The 19,777-nt window shown below is 27.0% G+C and overlaps 3 protein-coding genes across 4 annotated transcripts in view; 2 read left to right on the top strand and 1 right to left on the bottom strand.

Moving 5' to 3' along the window:
• Nucleotides 1–11,456, bottom strand: part of LOC100215246 (ankyrin repeat domain-containing protein 17) — a 48,155-nt gene extending 36,699 nt beyond the window's left edge. For both annotated transcript variants that reach the window (XR_010642394.1, XM_065813047.1), the window contains exon 1: nt 11,091–11,456. Coding sequence is in view for 1 of the 2 variants with exons in the window: in XM_065813047.1 (XP_065669119.1) it covers nt 11,091–11,252 (162 nt within the window). In the remaining variant the exon portion in view is untranslated. The remainder of the gene's footprint in view (nt 1–11,090) is intronic.
• A 3,418-nt stretch (nt 11,457–14,874) lies between these two features.
• LOC100204577 (ufm1-specific protease 1) lies at nt 14,875–15,895 on the top strand. The gene has a single exon (XM_065813046.1). It carries the CDS (start codon nt 14,910–14,912, stop codon nt 15,549–15,551), a length of 642 nt encoding a protein of 213 aa, XP_065669118.1. The 5' UTR covers nt 14,875–14,909; the 3' UTR covers nt 15,552–15,895.
• A 1,412-nt stretch (nt 15,896–17,307) lies between these two features.
• LOC100200957 (importin-13) overlaps nt 17,308–19,777 on the top strand; it is a 3,643-nt gene continuing 1,173 nt past the window's right edge. Inside the window, exons 1-2 of the mRNA XM_065813045.1 lie at nt 17,308–18,648; nt 19,408–19,777. The exon at nt 19,408–19,777 is cut by the window's right edge and continues 1,173 nt beyond it. Coding sequence (XP_065669117.1) covers nt 17,352–18,648; nt 19,408–19,777 — 1,667 coding nt within the window. The 5' untranslated portion in view covers nt 17,308–17,351. The remainder of the gene's footprint in view (nt 18,649–19,407) is intronic.

The following is a 19,777-nucleotide window of genomic DNA, read 5'->3' as shown; positions in this document are numbered from 1 at the left end:
ATATTACAAACAAATACTTTCATCAAACCTTTGTAATATATCAAATTGACCTAAGGCATGTCAACTTAGCATTTTTATGGTAAGAACATGCACAAACTGAGTGACTTCCACTACTGTCAACAGTGATGCACCAATTTGGCCTTTGCTCACAGAACTTGCTGAATCTAACTTTGTGTTCAGGATATAACTTTTCAAATTCCAAATGAAGTTTCTTTAAACAAACTAATATTAGGCGTTTTTGTTAGCAAATTTTTACATGATATATACACAAAGAAACAAAATTTTCATCCTAAACATACTCTAGTAAAATCTTTACATTCATGAACTTCAATGACTTTCTGTTTAACAATATCTTCCAAAGCATGTCCTTTTTTAGCCACAGGTTTAGCAAGTATCCTTTTTTATTTTTCAACTTTATCTTAATAATGTCTGAACAACTATAATCTTCTTTACCATAAACTTTAAAACTAATGTTTTCTGTAATATGTTTAAGTTTGAATTAATTGAATCAGTTAGTGCAAAGTTTTTGACTAGGTTTGATCTTAAATTGTCTTGCTGTTGAAATGTTGACTTTATACGATCCCTTAATAATTTTTTTACTTGTGGATCACAACAGAATTTTTGAAGTGCCTAATAGCTAGACATATAGACTTTTTCATTGCAAAAATATATCTCCTTAATTGGTTCAAAAGTGCACCCTATCCTTTGAATTTAAACTTGAATATCAGTGTTCACAATATCTTTAAGTTTGATTTTTCCGTTTGTTGCAATCTTCATTTAAAACTTTCCCCACAAAACATTTCTCCGTAATTTTTTACTAATCTAAAAAGTTGAAAAAGGAGAGTTAAACATGTTAAATTATAATCTAAAAAAAACTTTTTCAATTTTTTTAAATATTTCCAGTAATAAAGTGAGTAAAATGGAATCTTAAATATAAATATGTTTAAAACCTTGTATAAAATGCACGTCGATACACATTTCTATACAACTATTTTTACATGCAAAAAACTTTCTGAGTTTTTACTTCCTACAATATTAGATGCTAAAATACAAAAAACCCAGAAAGGGAATCTATTACATATTTAGATTGAGTTTTAATACAGTTGAAATGTTTTATGTTAAATTATAAACATGTGTAAATCATATAATTAAAACTATATTATATGCATAAAATTAAACAAATACATATTTTATATAAATCATACCAAAAAAACTGAATTAAGACACTGATTTCATTGATATCATTTAAGAAAAAACTGATCACATTTATTCATAGAAAATTTTTCATCTAACTTTTTGGTCTTTATTACAGTAAAAAGTTTCATAAATTCTTTTAACTGTTCGCGCTATTTTTTATGCCTAAGTGAATGTAATTTAATAATATACAAAAGAAACACTAAAAACTCACTGCCTGTCTGAAGGAATTGAACTGTAGCACATTAGAGTTTTTAAAATTTTCTGATATTGCATTTTTTAGCAATTTTGACGTACAATAACTTAAAAACTATTACTATGCAAAACTTCAGGTGATTATCTTTTTTATTTACAAAGTTATGGTCTGTCAAAAATAAAAAAATTAACTATAAGCTCCAGAACACAGATTCACAAAGCTCTTGTGAGGGTAAGTTTGGCATAATTTCTAAACTTACTAATTTCGTATTCACAAAACTTGCTAAGTTGCTTAGTACAAAACTTGCGATTTGTTTTTCGTAATTCTCAAATTATGGTATTCACAAAATATCTTAAGAAAATGCTTAGCTTGATTTAAGTAAGAAAAGTTACATTAGGTAGAAGCTACCTTAACATTGGCATAACTTTAAAATGTTTGTGCAACTCACATATATTGAACTTTTCTGCACATATATTGAATTAATGATAATATAGTGTATGTCCTTATAATTTATAATTTAAACTAGTTTTTATTAAAGTTTAATAAAAAGTTGTTTAACTTGTAACTACTACTTTTTGCAATAATCACTTCATACTCTGTAAAAATGTTATTAACTAATAAGTCCATAATGTCATTTTGCAGTAGTAACTACAAACTCTGTAAGAAGTTATTTACTATTAAGTCTATACTTTTTTTATAACTTATTAGTATAAGTATAAAAAATGTCATACAGTTTGCAGTTTCTATGCAAATTCTAGTTTTCAAGTGCAAATTTAAATGCAAATATCTATACAAGTTCTATGCAGTTTTAAAAATCTTATTCTATTAGAATAAAATAAGATTTTTTAACTTCAACATAATTCATTTTATATATCATATATCGATTCTTATTGAACTGCTTAAGCAATAGTTTTTGATATAAAGTTTTAGGAGGTACTGAGTAGGTTGTCCCTAAAAACAACTCTTTTTTTTTAAATGTCTGTTCCCACACTCTAAATGTGTTCTATATAATAAAATAATACTGAAATTCAAAAATTTTTGAAAAAAATATATTTTTAAGGGTAGCTTAAGTCACTTAAACATCAGACAGGTCCCTAATATTACCAAAAAAAAAGTTTTTCAAAAGTGTATCATGTTGGGTCTCAGAACAAGCAAAATTTTATAAAATTTTAAAAATAACCATCATTTTATAAAAAATTATTATCTTAAATTTCACTGCCTTAAAAAATTTTAATTTTAATAAAAAATAAAAACATGCATTTTAAAAAAAATTTATTAAAATTTTTTTTTTCTCAATGTTTTTTATAAAATGATGATTATTTTTGAAATTTATTATTAACTTCGCTTCTATCCAGACTCAACATAATACACTTTTAAAGAAAAAGATGAAATTCATGGAAAAAACTAGACAAATAAAAGTTTTTAAAGCATACAGGGACAGATAAAAGGTTGAGAGAAAAAGGATGAGACTTTGCTGAATGATGAGTTTAAGCAAGAATGAGTTTTGGTTGATGGAACTAGAGAGATAGCTCCTTTAAGCAGCGACTATGAAAAGACAAAGAGATGCATCCTTACAATGATGGGAAAGAGGCTCAAGCTTGGCAAAGAGAGCAGGTCCAACTACATTTAAAATATGTTTTTGGATCTTGTCTGGAAGAGAAAGAGCATTATTAGAAGAACCAGCCCAAATATGACAACAGTATTATATACAGGGGCGAATAAGAGATTTGTAGAGGTAAAGAATGGAATCAGGAGTAAGAAAATGGCGAGTACAATAAAGAGAAGCAACCCTAGCAGATATTAATTTAGCAATTGATTGTATATATGGTTTCCATGAGAGGTATGTAAGTAAAGGACTCAGTGAGAGGGTTGTCATTCATTAATATAGGAATGTTGACAGTATTGTGATAGTTGTTTGCAGTAAACAACTGAACTTTTTTAAAGTTAAAATTCACAAGCCACTGCATGTCCCAATCTGTTACAAAAGTGAGATCAGAGTTAAGATCAACTGCCTGTTCTAACCAATTTAAAAGAGAAGACTTTTTGTCAAGACAGGAGTATAAATTTGAGTCGTCAGCAAATAGAGCCACATTAGATGTAAGGTTATCAGGATTATCAATGTAGATAAGAAACAAAATAGGACCTTGAGGTACCCCCAGAAGTTATTGGAAATGAACAAGAGTGTTGGCCTTTGAGGATGACTTTAGTAAAGCGTTAGAAATAAACAATTTGATCTCAAAAACTTTTCCAGATTTACGATATGAAGCACGCTTATGAAGAAGACCAGTGTGCTAAACTTTATTGAAAGCCTTAGATATGTCAAGAGCAATAGCTAATGTATGATTGATAAAATCTTTTAGTCGCAGCAGTTAGCCCGTAGAGTGAGAAGATCAAAATCCGGATCGATTGTCTGACAGTAAGTTATTTGATTCAAAATGAGATGTTGGAAAATTGTTGATCAAGGACTCAAAGACCTTGCTAATAACAGAAAAAAGACTGATCGGATGATAGTTGGAGTCAGAATGTTCTCCAGAGTTTTTGAAAATTGGAGAATTAGAAAATATGATGTTTGATGATATTAAACTTGTTGTTATGCCCCATTTGAGACCTGAAAAACGACTAATTATTGCTGAAAGAGTTCCATTTTTAGCATTAAAACAACAAAGCTATGAAAACATTGTTTCATATGCACAAAGATTACGCGAAGCTTCACGTTTTTGCAACTTTAAAAAATTGGGAAAAGATGGTCAAAGTGTGGAAGATGATTTAATTCAAATGAGATTGATTGATGGCCTCCAAAGTTCTGATCAGAGAATTAAAGCTCTAGATAGAGTGGAGAGTCGCCTAAACTAGGAGCATGTGTTGATTTTATCAGGCAACTTGAACAAATATACTGTTTTAGTATACAAAGCAACACTGAAAACAACGTAGACCTCCTTTCAGTTACATCGATAAAAACAAAGAAAAAACAATTAAATGCAAGTATTGTGGCCTTTAACACCTACCTAGGAAGTGCCCAGCATTTGGTAAAAATTGTAAAAAATGTGGGAAATTAAACCGCTTTAAAAACATATGCAAAGCAAACATCAAGTATGAAAGAACAGTAGAGGAAATAGAGAACAATGATGCTAGTGTATATTCCATTAACATGAATGATACAAACTCAGAGGTTTATGTAAAAATAAATGATTACAATATAAAAATCAAGTTGATACTGGAAGTCAGGTCATTTCAAAAAATTTTTGCTAACTAATGTCTAAACCTAAATTACAAAAATGTTATCTCCAACTGAAACAGTTTGATGGTACAATTAAGTCCTAGGCAAATTTGAGGCAATTTTGGAAACTGAATCAAAAATGAATATTGTATGAATTATCGTTGCAGAATAACTGTGCAAAAAAATGGCTTAATTGGCATAGATGTATTAAATATCAATGCAACAAAATTAGTTAATAGTATAGAACCTATTGCTCATGAGCGTTTAATTAATTACAAACCAAATAAACTGTTAAAAAAATGGCATACAACCAACTTATTTTGAATCTCGACCCCTTCATATTCACATAAGACCACTATTGTTAGATAAACTCAATGAAATGATACAGCAAGGGTTGCTGCAAAGGGTTTCTCCTGGTGGAAGAAAATGGGCCTCACCACTTGTGGTTGTTAGAAAAACAGATGGAGATTTACACATATGTTCAGATTACAAAATAGGTGGTAACCAAAAAATATGCTTAGAATCATACCCTATTCCAAATATTGAGACTGTATTTCATATAATGGCAGGAATGAAATATTTTGCTAAAATTGATCTCAAGGGAACAAATATCATCAAATTGAGACAAAGAGACACAAAAAATAACAACAGTTAATACCCCTATCGAATTGATAAGATAAGCATGTTTACCATTTAGAATAGCAATAGCAATAGAATCTGTTGTTGGTGATATTATTCCTAATATGATTATATTTCAAGATGATATATGTGTCAGTGGTAAAAATGCTGAAGAACTTAAACTGAATTTGAGTAAAATTTTGAGCAAATTGAAGGAATCAGGAATGAGTATAAATAGAAGAAAATCAGTGAATAAAACAAAAAGTCTTTCATTTTTAGGATACATACTGTCAGAAAAAGGAGTTACCCCAGATCCTGATGCCAGTGAAAAAGCTATATCTGGAATACTTTCACAAAATGGTCATCCTGTATTATATCTCTCACAGACTTTATCAGACACTGAGACAAGATATTCCAATATCGAGAGAGAAGCGTTGGCTATTGTATGGTCTACTCACAGAGCTAGACATTTTTTGTTGGGTAGGAAAATTAAATTGATATCAAATCACAGACCATTAGAGTTTATATTTGATTGTAATAAAGAACTGCCTAAAGTGACATCTGCTAGAATTTTATAATGGGCCCTACAAATGATGGCATTTGACTACAAAATAAGCTATAAGGGAAAAAACATTGCTCATGCTGATGCATTATCGAGATTGTCTTTTCTACTACAAGATGAAGAAAAAGACCAAGAAACCTTTATACACTTAGTCGAGTCAGATATCATGAATTTTGAGCAAATAATAAAAGAAACAGAAAATGGTAGAGTATTGACGGATATTAAAACCAGAATTAGTAAAAATAATTGAAACAGGTTCTCTGTGGCAGAAAGACCTTATAAATTTATTAGGAACAAATTGAATATTGAAAAGGTAATTGTATGTAATGGTGATCTTATTGTACCTCCTAAAACAATGAGGAAGTTCATCAAATCAGTCCATGATGACATACATTGTGGCACAATGCAAACTTGATGTAGATTAAAGTTGGAAGCTTGGTGGCCTGGCTACTGTCAAGATGTTGAAGAATATGTGAAAAACTGTGAAAAATGTGCCAAGATAAAGGTGAAGAAAGAGAGGACATTACATACATGACCAAATGAAAATAAACCTTGTTGTAGAGTGCATATGGATCATGCCTATGTACAGGGTGTCGGACTGTTTTTAATTCTAGTTGATTCTTTCTCTGGATGGCCTGAAGTTATCAAGGTAAATAACTGTGAAGCTGCCTTAGTGAAGGGAGTACTACAAAGTGTTTTTTCAAGAAATGGAGTTCCAGAGTTTTGGTATCCGATAATGCTGCAGAATTTCACGATACCACCTTACACCAAAGAAAATAGTGGCTAAAGAAAATAGGTTGCTTGCCTTATAAGATCCCACCTTACAATCCTCAATCTAATGGAGCAGCTGAAAGAATGGTAGAGACAGTCAAGATGGGTTTAAAAGCTTACTCACTGGATAAAGGTTTATTATATGGATACTTAAGCAACGCTTAAGTATCCACATGCTTTTAAGTTACAGAATGCTTTTAAAAGTTTTTAATGAATAAAAATCATCAAAAACCCTGACTAATGCAAAGTTCAAACATTTAAATTACTTTATTAATTTGTAACTTCTTTAGAATAGTGCTTATAAAAACTGCACAGGCTAACAAATGAAAAATTATTTGCTTACACTTTAAACTAAAAATGTAAACAAATGATTTTTCAAGTGTTCATAATTTAAATCAAACTCAAATTTAAATCAAAAGTAAGGCAAACACTGCGAAATGTTTATGAATATCAATTAGTTATGAAAAATAAACATACAGTTTCTGTAAGCTAAGCAAGAATTATGAAAGTATTGTGAAATCGCACCTGTATTTTCAAATTTTTTCAATTGTCTTTAATATTGATTCATTCATAAATTTTGAATGGATTGGTCAATTGAACAGAAATGTTCAGGTTTTTTTTTTTTCATAAAATCTATAGGTTGTCAAAGTTTGAAAACTTGGTGATTTCATATGATGATTATCACACCCAGTTGTTCCACATGAAGTTTAAAAAAATTTGGTACCATAACTTGTGATAACCGGAGTTATTTGATGCTAAATATTTTATGGCATCCTAAGCCTGACTAAAAATGGGATTTTTTATAAACCTAGCCCCAGCAAAGAAAATATTTATAATACTTTATACTTAATACTTTATATATTATAAACTAATGCATTTTTTTATTTAATTTCTTAATTCATTTCCCCAAGGCCAAGAAGACCACTACAGACGAGGAGGCTACTTAGTTAAAGTTATAATATATGTTATAAACTTATGCATTATTTTATTTATTTTCTTAATTCATCTCCCCGAGGCCGAGAAGACCACTACAGACGAGGAGGCTACTTAGTTGTAGTTATAAACCCTCTCTCAACTCTAAAACTGCAAAACACGAACCTTGACGAACAAGGTCACTTTACTAATTTTTAATTTACTAATTATTAAATACTAACATATATATTTATATATTTTTAAAATTATTTCATTTCCAACAAGGTTACAAACAACCACTATTACGTTATGAGTAACTAGAAAACAAAAGAAATGTTAAAGAACAAGGAAACCATAAAAGAAGGGATAATCTTAAACAGAGAGAAAATTTTGTATCAAACATTTGTCAGAGAAGATTAAAGTGGTTTGGGTATCAGCATATAGAGAGGTAGCTACTTCAAAAGAAAATGGTAGATGCAGAAGTAAGAAAACTTGGAGAAGTGCATTACCTATGGTATGATAAACTTTAGTTAAGGAGAAAACATGCTTGGGATTGTTTATATTAGAGAAATAGCATAAAAAGTAAAGACTAGAGCTTGATGATGATTATGTTGATCATGTTAACTTATAAATATACATGCATATATAAATAAAATATAACATGAATTTCAAATAATTCAAGATGTAGCAATCTTTATGCAGCCACACAAACTTGATCATGGCCTTGTGTATTTTTTATCAAACCTAGTCCTGGCCCCAGTCAAATTGCAACCCCATTCACTTATTATAGGATAGTTTACTACATCATAAAATATTTTTCTTAAACACCATTTACACTTTCGGCAAAATCATAATATCACAACAACATTTTCAAAAATTCATAAAAATATTTTTATTTTTTTATCCAAAAATGTATCATTTTCAATACTTTAAAGCTAGACTTCTGTATTTAAATTTTTTTACCATAAATATGAGGGATAGGATCACATTTCTAAACGCTCTATGTTTGTTACTAACACTATAAAAAAATACTTCTTAATTTTTTTTTTAATTTTTTGTCTTTTCTAATTGAATTATTCTTGGATATAGACAAAGCAATAGTTTTTCTTTTGCTGTTAAGCAACCTCAATTTTTTTTTTGGTCAAATCAAATACTGTTCATAGTTTAAATATCCAGTGATTATCTAAGTCATAATTTAATGGAATTATGCTTTTTAGCTTTTTTCAGATTTTTAAAACAGAGTAAAAGGAAAAGTTTTACTTTTTACAATAATTTTTACTTTTCTTAGCAGTGGTTCAGTTACTGATTTCTTTATTAAATTAAATATTTATTTGTTGTTTTTTTTAAAATAGACTTTGATTTTTTACTTTTTTCCTCTCTTTTAATTGAATTTAAAGATAATTTTATATTTTGTATTTCATCAATTTTAATACTTTAAAACAAAAACTATTACATAACATGGGAAAGTTTTGGAAAGGAAATAATTGAGAAACAAGATAAATTTTTTCCACTTATTAATAAAAAACATATTTTTTAAAATAAAACAACAGTAAATGTTTCAACTTTTTTATAGTCATCTTCAGTTGGGTTTAAAAAATTAATTTAATTTTATATACAAATATTCTATGGTAATAAAATATAAATAATAACTTTAATTTTAATTACGACAAATAACTAAAAATTTTAATTACAACAAAATAGGCATTTTCAGAAAATACAAGAAAAAGGATATAATGTTCAATGGTAACTATTATATAAAAAAGATATCTTATAATAGTTCAACTGTTTGTTCATATCTGGATTTTTCCATTTAATGAACAAACTTCCCTTAGCTTTAAGCTTGAGTTTATTGGAGGCAGAATCTAATATTGAAAAACAGTGATTATTATAATTATCAAAACAATTATTGTTAGCATAGAAAGGTTTGTTTATGTATGAGTTTTTGTCTCTCCTGTAATGTTTAATCATTAGTGTTTTGAGGTGACAAGAAGTTTTGCCTATATAACAGGAATGACATCCTGTGCATACAAATTTATAAACAACGAATGATTTGAACTCTACAGAAAAAGGATCCTGAATATAATATGGTGAAAACATATTAAAAATTTTAAAAATAAAATTAAAGGTTATAGGTTTACAATGTTTCTTAATGATAGAGTTCAAACTCTTTTTAGCTTGAACAGATATACTACCAACATAAGGAAGTGTATGTAGTTTTTCATGATTTCTTTGATTTTTGGATGTATTATTAGAAATAGTTTTTTTGGTAAGATAAGCATTAACAATTTTAGTTATAAGCCAAGACGGATACATGTTGCTTTTGAGAATGTCAAAAAAAATTAATAGTGTAATAGTAAAAACCAAGTTTAGTATTATTAATTTAGGTTCTATCAATTAGGCATTTAATTAGATTTACCTTGTGGGAAAAAGAGTTGAAACTACAAAAGAAGGTATGACATTTGTATGCACAGGAAGTAATTCCTATTGTATAGATAAACTTCTCACTACCTCAAAATATGAATGATTAAACACTACAGGAAAGACAAAACTCACACATATACAAACATCTTCATGCTAACAATAACTGTTTTGATAACTATAACAATGACTGTTTTTCAATATTGGATTCTGTTTCCAAAAAACTCGAGCCTAAAGTTAAGGAAAGTTTTTTCATTAAATGGAAAAATCCAGATACGATATTTCTTTTCACATAATAGTTACCACTTTATAAGTCATTAACCTTTTATTAAATATTTTAATATTTTTTTTGTCTTGTACTTTTTGCTATTGCCTATTTTATCAAAATTAATAAAAAATTAGAATTTATATTTTATTACCGTTGAATATTTGTATATAAAATTAATTAAAAATTTTTTAAACCCAATTGAAGATGACTATAAAATAGTCAAAACATGTATTGCTGTTTTATTTGGTTAAAAATATGGTTTTCATTATTAAGTAGAAAAAATTAGTCTTATTTCTCAATTGTTATACATGTGTATGTGTGTGTGTGTGTGTGTGTGTGTGTGTGTGTGTGTGTGTGTGTGTGTGTGTGTGTGTGTGTGTGTGTGTGTGTGTGTGTGTGTGTGTGTGTGTGTGTGTGTGTGTGTGTGTGTGTGTGTGTGTGTGTGTGTGTGTGTGTGTGTGTGTGTGTGTGTGTGTGTGTGTGTGTGTGTGTGTGTGTGTGTGTGTGTGTGTGTGTGTGTGTGTGTGTGTGTGTGTGTATGTATATATATATATATATATATATATATATATATATATATATATATATATATATATATATATATATATATATATATATATATATATACACATGTATATATACATATATATATATATACACATGTATATATACATACATATATATACATATATATATATATGTATGTATATGTTTATGTATACATATATATGTATATGTATGTATATATATGTATATGTATACATATATATATGTATGTATATATATACATACATATATACATATATATATATATATATATATATATATATATATATATATATATATATAAATATATATATATATATATATATATATATATATATATATATATATAAACAACCCAAAATATTTGTCCTACATATTTATTACTTACTGCAAATGTTTCATCGTCACTAATGCCATCACTATCATCTTCCTCAGATGAAGATGACAAACTTGGTGGTGAGGGAATGGCCATATTTCGCAGTTGTGAGCCTATAGTCAGAGTGGATGCGTTCATCACTGAACTGCTTGATAGAATAATATCTTTACTCATAATTAATCAAATATTTCTTTAATAACAAATTTTCATCGAGCCGTTGAGTTACCAAAAAAATCATTTACAGATATTTACATCGTTACTAGTGATGTAATTTTTTCCTCCGACAAGCGAAATCTTTATTATTTTTGTTCCAGATAAACACGAGGGTATAAACCCAGGGTATTGAAAATCGCGCAACATAATATCTTACGGCAGACTGGGGAAAGTTTACATGTTACGTTATGAAAGCAAGAGCACCTGCCTTTGCTCACATGCTATTGATACCGAACATTAAGTGCTATAATTAAAAGAACTATAGTATCCTAAATTTAAGGCAATATAAAATTATAATGAAAAAATATTTACTAAAAAAGAAAATTTACATGCTTGGAATACTTTAAAACTTATTAACAAAATGATTTCGAACATCCCTTTTTTTTCAAATTTAAAAAATATTTTAAATAAATTTAAAAAGTTGTTGTAACAACGAAATAAAATTCATACAATTATTTGTGACAGCTAAAACAGTTAATAGTATTTCTGCTAGAGTCAAACTAATCTTTTTTTATTATATTTATTTTATTATTATTATTGTTATTATTATTATTATCGTTATTATTATTACTATTATTATTATTATTATTATTATTATTATTATTATTATTATTATTATTATTATTATTATTATTATTATTATTATTATTATTATTATTATTTTTAATGTGGTCACCTTTGGGTTTTTAAAAACAACAAGGAAAAATATTTTTAATCAAACAGTCTTAAATACTTCAACTTTGGAAACTTTTCTAAAAGACCTAACTTTTCAATGTTGCGTATTTCGTGTTTAACCATTGAAGTTGATTGTTTTTGAAAACTGAAGTTTAAGTATAAGACACATCTTTTTGTGGTTATTAAGGTGCTCCCAGAAGTCCTTACAAGCAGCCGAAGAGCATTTAGCTAGGGAGTTCACGCGTCCTTCCTTGGCAATGACGCTTAATGGGTTAGAGCTGACGTTGAAGCTTTAACTCAGCTGTGGCCAGAACTCCAACCACTGTGCCATGGCTGTTGTTAAGTAATTTCGTAATAAATTTTGCCAGATAAGAGGTAAGTCCGGAAGCACAAGAAAGAAAGAGTCCAATAAAACGATTTCCGAGACAAAAAGTTGTTGCGTTAATTCTAAAATGAACTTTACTTTTAAAAAAAAAAATCTGATGCATTCTCACAAATTTTTCTGGAAATTTTAGGGAGGGAGACTGTGAAAGGCACAACAGCTAACGTTTCGCTAGAGGTCCAGAATGGTTCAAAGACTAGCCTGCGTACAAAAATAATACTTTTTGCTATGAAGCAATTACATAAATATTTAAAATGCTAATGTAAATGCAAAAACTAAAGAATAACTTTATTTTTTGAAAGTTTTATTGAATCAGTAAAAAATTATTTTATGTTTGTATCAAATTCATTCAAATGTGGAAGTTAAGTTAATAATATACATATGTATATAAATAATAATTTACATAATAATAATAATATACATATGTATATAAACAATGTTAATTTTATTAACGTTATTTATTATCATATTAAGTTGATACTCTATTAATATATACAATAATATCATTATTATATATATATATATATATATATATATATATATATATATATATATATATATATATATATATATATATATATATATATATATATATATATATATATATATATATATATATATATATATATATATATATATATATTAATAAGTTAATATTAATTAACAACAAGCAATTTTTTATCAATAAATAATTTTTACTTTAACTCAAAGTAGAGTTGTTAGTCCTTGACCTTGACCTTGCCTTAAGGCCGAAAATTGAGATCTTGGCTTTGGTCTTGGCCTTGAAATTGTTGGCCTCGGTCTTGGCCTTGAAAATGTTTGCCTTGGTCTAAAAAAAATACATATTTTCTCAGTGTTTTCGTTGAATTCTGCTCATAACCTTGGTCTATTTTTACAAATATGGTTTTATTGTCACAGCAATTACTACTTACAGTTTTGTTAATAATTGGCCTTAACGTAAAGCAAAAATTGAAGTCTTTGGTCTTGAAAATGTTTGCGTAGGCCTTAGCCTTGAAACTCTTAATCTTGGCCTTGACCTTAAAACTATTGGCCTTGTCCTTGGTCTTGTAACGTGTGGCCTTGGCCTTGCTACTTTTGGCCTTGTTAACAACTCTGACTCAAAGCGCAATTATAATTAAGAATCTATACATTTTGTGCAACACTGCGTAATAACCTTTTAAAGTTTAACTTTGAAGTTAAAAAACAAAAATTGGTATACAGAATTACCGAGAGTGCACTTCAGACAAAAATAAAAATAAAATTACCATTACTTTTTTATGCTTGAACGGTGCTAGTTTTTTTTTTTACGATTAATAGTAGATTATTAGTCGTTTTTAAACAACCTTTTGGTTGCTTTTGAAATTATGTTTAAAAGTTGCACGGGGGTCCTCGTGCACTTGCATTAACTTATAATTGATGATAACAAAATATTAAAATTTTAGTTGCTTAATTTGTTGTTTTAGGGTACCCGTCTAACTCACTTAATACAACCCATCATTATATCGCAAGTACTACTTGTGCAAGTAAACAAATCATTTTAAAGACATATAAAAAAAGTTTAGTTTTTCTTTTCGTTACCTTTTATCAATTAACTGTTTTGTGAGAATTTACATAATCCAAGTGAAACCTAAGTTACTTGACGCTTATAAGGTTAACCGTCCCCGACAACCAAGTGAGTGGTTTGCTAGGCCCTAGGTTTTTGAATGTGTTGCCTAAAAAAATTATTTTTATATAGATGATAATAATAAAAATGGTTATGTAATAATTATTATTATTATTATTATCATAAAATGATAACAATACGTTATTATAAATAAGATAATAAATAAAATTCCATAGCTTGATAAGATAATAAATAAAATTTCATAACTTTATATAATAAAGGATAGCTTTATTATATAAAGTTTATATAATGAATATATATATATATATATATATATATATATATATATATATATATATATATATATATATATATACATATATATATATATATATATATATATATATATATATATATATATATATATATATATATATATATATATATACATATATATATATATATATATATATATATATATATATATATATATATATATATATATATATATATATATATATATATATATATATATATATATATATATATATATATATATATATATATTGTATTCTACAAATTATGTTAGTGTATTCAATGTTCTAAAAGAACAGAGCAATAATAAATTAGTAAAAATACTTATCTAATTTTTGAATACTTCAACACTGTGTTTCACCATCAGTAGGTTCATCAGGAAGAATCTTCCTGATGAACCTACTGATGGTGAAACACAGTGTTGAAGTAATCAAAAATTAGATAAGTGTTTTTACTAATTTATGTATATATATATATATATGTATATATATATATATATATATATATATATATATATATATATATATATATATATATATATATATATATATATATATATATATATATATATATATATATATATATATATATATATATATATTTATGGGTTTGTGTTTATAGCTAGATTTATTTAATACATCTTATGTTGTTAAAAAATATACATGAGGGTTTAGCTGTTCCCCAACAATTTTGCAGTTGTTTTACTGTTAAAGGAGATTATTTTTTTTATCATTATTATGTTGATGGGGCAAATGATATTGGTTGGGGATGTGGTTATCGATCATTGCAAACAGTTGTTTCATGGATTATTTGTAATGAGTTACATCAAGGTTTAAGTGGAGTACCATCAATACAATGTATTCAAAGTAAACTTGTTGAAATTGGAGATAAGCATGAGTCATTTATTGGATCAAAAGAATGGATTGGTACTTATGAAGCTTTCCTTATCATAGATGCTTTGTATAAAATGTCATGCAAAATTTTACATGTTTCATGTGGCAAAGAACTTTACAAAGTGATTGAGATTTTAAAAGATCATTTTCAAAACACTGGATCGCCAATAATGATGGGAGGAGATATAGATTGTGGTTCTAAAACAATATTAGGTATTTGCCATAAAGAGGATGACTGGTGGTTTCTTGTTCTTGATCCACATTTTTCTAAAATGAAAGTCTATAATAAGAAACAACTGCAAGATGAAAGTTGCGTTTATTGGAAACACTTAAGTACATTTGATGACAATTCTTTTTATAATTTTTGTATTCCTCTTGGTTTGCATCAATAAGAGTTAAAAGTAGTTAATATTTAAATTCATAGTTAAAAATATATTTGCTGAAAAGTATTATTACTAAATAAACTTTTGTTGAATTATGTTACAATTTAGGTCCAAAATTACAAAAATTTAAATGAATCTAAAAGTGTAATGAATAAAAATTATTCACACACACACACACACACACAAACACACACATACACACACACACACACACACACACACACAAGTTGTTATGGAGTTTAACATATGTAGATAAAAATAAAAAAAATTTTTTTTGTTGTATATTTCGCATTAGTGTGTATTTATGTTTTGTAAATATTATTATATTTATGGTATTATAATATTTTCATTAATTAGAGACTCTTTTTTTTCGAAAATCAGTTTTTTTTCATTTTTTAACTAGGCTTTATATTATTTTTTTATCTAGTTCCAACCAATTTAAAATAAGAGATTTAAAAAGTTTATTTTGATGAAGTTCCTATTCTAATGATTTTAGTATACGTTTGTTGGAGTTAAATCTTTAAAAAAACTATTCAGGTGTTTAATAAGAAAGCACTTCTCCGTTTCTTGTCTTAAATTAATTTGTATCTAATTATGTATTTTTCTTTGATGTTATTGGAATAAAATTTAGGCAAACATTTGGACAGAACTGTATTAGTATTAAAAGGAGCCATATGAGATGAGTCAATTTATTCCTAATTTTGACTGTTGTTATAGCTGTTGACTCGTAAGATATAACTGCTGGTATATATTGTAAGTTATGGTTTTAATCTACTTCTTTTTTTACTCTGTACCATCGATGAAGTTTTTCTACTTAAACAATATATATTTTTAAAAAGTATTTCTTTTTTAGTTACTTTTTAGACCCTTGATTTTTTTTTTTTTTTTTTTTTTTGTGGGTTATGCATATCTGTAAAAAGTTAAATTATAACAACCTCTGTCTCAAGAGATATATCAGGTTCTTTTAAGATTTTATAAAATAAAATAAATATCAAATTCTTTTGAGGTTTTAAGATATTAAAATAGCCAATTGGGTCATTTGAGGTAGGCTTGCTATACAATATAATTTTTAACTGAATTTTTAATAATTTTTATGCGATTTTTTGTTTTTGTTGTTGTTAAATTTATTAAAGAATCATAGAGCATTACAACAATTATAAAGTTGAAAATTCTATTTGAATATTTTTCTATTATATATTATTCCCCCTTGGGTTGCAGGAATGATATATTTGCAAATTTATATCTTTACAGTTTAGGCTTTCCAAATTTAATAACAGTCACCAAACATTATTTTTATGACAATTGGTTTTTTATATTCAATACACTTGTTATTATATTTATATTATTGTAAATATGTTTTTATGTAGTTTAATGTATTTGTAAAAATAGTGAAACTACTACTCCTAAAGTAACAATTTGTGAATATTTTTGCTTTTTAAAGCTTTAAGGAAGATATTTTCTCCAGAAAATATTTTCATTGAAGAAATTTGTGCAGAATTTATCTTTGCAATTTTGAATCCTAACAGCAATAATAAATTGGCAAAAGTTGCAATTTATGTGTGAATATTTTATTCATTTTTTTAAAATTATTCTCACAATGCACATATATGTTTGCAGAATTTATTGTTATTGTTCATTTATAATTAATGTATCTTTATTTTAGATATATGTATAAATATTTAAGAATATTTTTAACTATTTATTTGATTATTTTGTAAATAAATTTAAAAAAATCTTTTAAAATGTACTATGAAAAAAATATTTTTTTAGTTCAGTCAGACTTTTTTAACCAAATAAATTTATGGAAAAATGGATTTTATTACTCCAGCAGAAACAGTTATCCAAACTTTTTATGCCAGTCAAAATCAAGAAGAACGACATAATGCTCACAAATGGCTTCTAGATTTACAGAATTCTTCAGATGGTTGGAATGTTGCTTGGATGCTTTTAGATCATCTGAAGTCCATAGAAGTACAGTATTATGGTGCTATTATATTGCATTCAAAATTAACAACTACATCTGAAAAGCTTGATTCATCTGAACTCAACTCTAAACTTTTAAATGCTCTTATTTTATATTCATCTGGGACAAGTAAAGTTGTATTTACTAAACTTTGCAGTGCTTACGCATCTTTTATTCTCCGAACCGCTGGACATGATTTTGATCTTCAACACTGTTTAGAGTCCATTCAAAAACAATGTGTGAACAAAGGAGTTGATTCTCAGTCCCTAGTTCTTGAACTTCTAACTTGTTTACCTATTGAATTTAAGCAAGTTACCTTAACTTCTAGCCAAAAGATTAATTCTAAGCATATGCTTTTACAATTTAAAGCTGTTTTAATTGGGATGTGTCAGCATTTTTTATGTAAAAATATTGACTACAATTATCAGTCTAATGTTTTAAGTTGCCTTATTAATTGGATTGAGTTTGGTGTTTCCATACTAGATGCTGAAAATTTGCTTCCAATTTTATTTTCAAAGATAGCTTGTGAGCCTCTTTTTGATAAAATACTTGATGTTTTAATTGAATTTGTAACATCACCTTCTAGTTTCTCTTGTGAAAATACTATTTTTTCTATTTTAATGCATATTAATCAATTAGAGGATTATATTGAAAGTGCTATACTGGAAGACAACCATGAGCTTTTAAAAAAAATTTCAATGTTACTTATAAATTTTGGAGAAACTCACTGCTCTACCCTTTTAAAAGCTACAGATGTTCTCAAACAAAATAATGTGTTGAAGCTCATTCAACTCATTTTAAAATTCACATCTGCAAAAGGAATTTATCCTGTGGATGAAACCCATAGTGAGTTAACTTTTAATTTTTGGTACACTCTGCAAGAGTCATTACTTTCATTAGATGTTGAATCGATATCAGATTATCAAAAACAATTTTATGAAGCATTTGTCTTGTTAGTGGAAGTATTTTTGCTAAAATCTCAGTATCCCAGTGACGAGATTTATCAAAGTTTTTCTGCTGATGATAAAGAGCAATTTCGTTGTTACCGCATTGACATACAAGATACTATGCTTTATGTATACACACTACTACAAGAAAGGTGCCTTGCTTTGTTGGTTCAGAAGTTGTCAAAGCTGTTATCAGGTTTAAATTTATCTATTTATAAAAGAAAAGATATTCAACAAAAATATTTTAAAAAACAAGCAAAATCAATTTGAAAATACAATTTTTTTCTTTTAATATTTGAATTTTTATTTTATTTTGTTATATTAATGCTCTGTTTTTTTAATACCAATAATCATCAGCAGGCTATAAGCCCATATAGTGATTTAGCCCTGATCCTAAGTTTTATCGAGCTTTATTTTGCTTTATATATTTTATTTAAGGTGATTTTATTTAATTAGAGCTGCACCAGCTCTACTCTTTATTTTGTTAAATCTTTTAATGTAGTAAATAAGTGACTCGTTGCTGCATTTAGGTATTATGTGACAAGTGATAAATGTTAGTCAAAATTTAATTTTTAACATGTGTATATAGAACAAATGAGTCCTTAACAATATCTTGAAAAATTTGCTACATAGAAATTTTCCTGTTCCCTCTTATTCGCTTATCTTTTTTTCACACATTTGTTCACGTAATTTTGCAGAGGTGTTATTAAACATAAAAAAAAAAACTTACAAATAGGGCTATTTTGAAATTCTGCAATACTTCTCGGTTAAAGTAATAAGTAAATTTGTCTGTCTATTATGTAATTAACTAAAAAACTTTTTTTTGAAGTTTTTATATTAGCAATTAGTAGTTTGCATATAATTTATGCGAATTCAAATTTTTTAATAAATTTTATGATATAGTGTTAAAGTTATCTTCATTATTATTACTTTTTTTTTTTTTGTTACAATTTAGAAGCATCATTTTGTTGGCAGGAATTTGAAGCCATATTTCTTATTCTTCAGGGTACGTCAGAATCTATTAGCCTTGATGAATGTGTTTACATACCAAATATATTATTAATGCTAGCTCACATCCCTCATCATCCAAAAATACTTGACACACTTGTACTCTTTCTTGGTTCATTATCTGAATGGCTTAATGCCCACCCTGAAAATATAAAAGTGGTTTTGCCATTTTTATTAAAAGGTTTTGAAAGTACTGAAACAATTACTTCTTGTAGTATTTCATTAAAAGACATTTGTCGAGAATGTTCTATACTGATGGATGAGCCAACCAAATCTGCTATACTGCAAGTATGTTTTAATAGCATCCAGGTTAGAAG

This window comes from Hydra vulgaris, chromosome 12, assembly GCF_038396675.1.
Source record: "Hydra vulgaris chromosome 12, alternate assembly HydraT2T_AEP".
NCBI classification, from domain to species: Eukaryota; Metazoa; Cnidaria; class Hydrozoa; order Anthoathecata; family Hydridae; genus Hydra; species Hydra vulgaris.
This window is presented reverse-complemented; position numbering and strand designations above follow the sequence as displayed.

Excerpts from the sequence above, each read along its gene's own strand:
- LOC100204577 (XM_065813046.1), top strand. The coding sequence starts at position 14,910 with ATGTTGTTAAAAAATATACATGAGGGTTTAGCTGTTCCCCAACAATTT.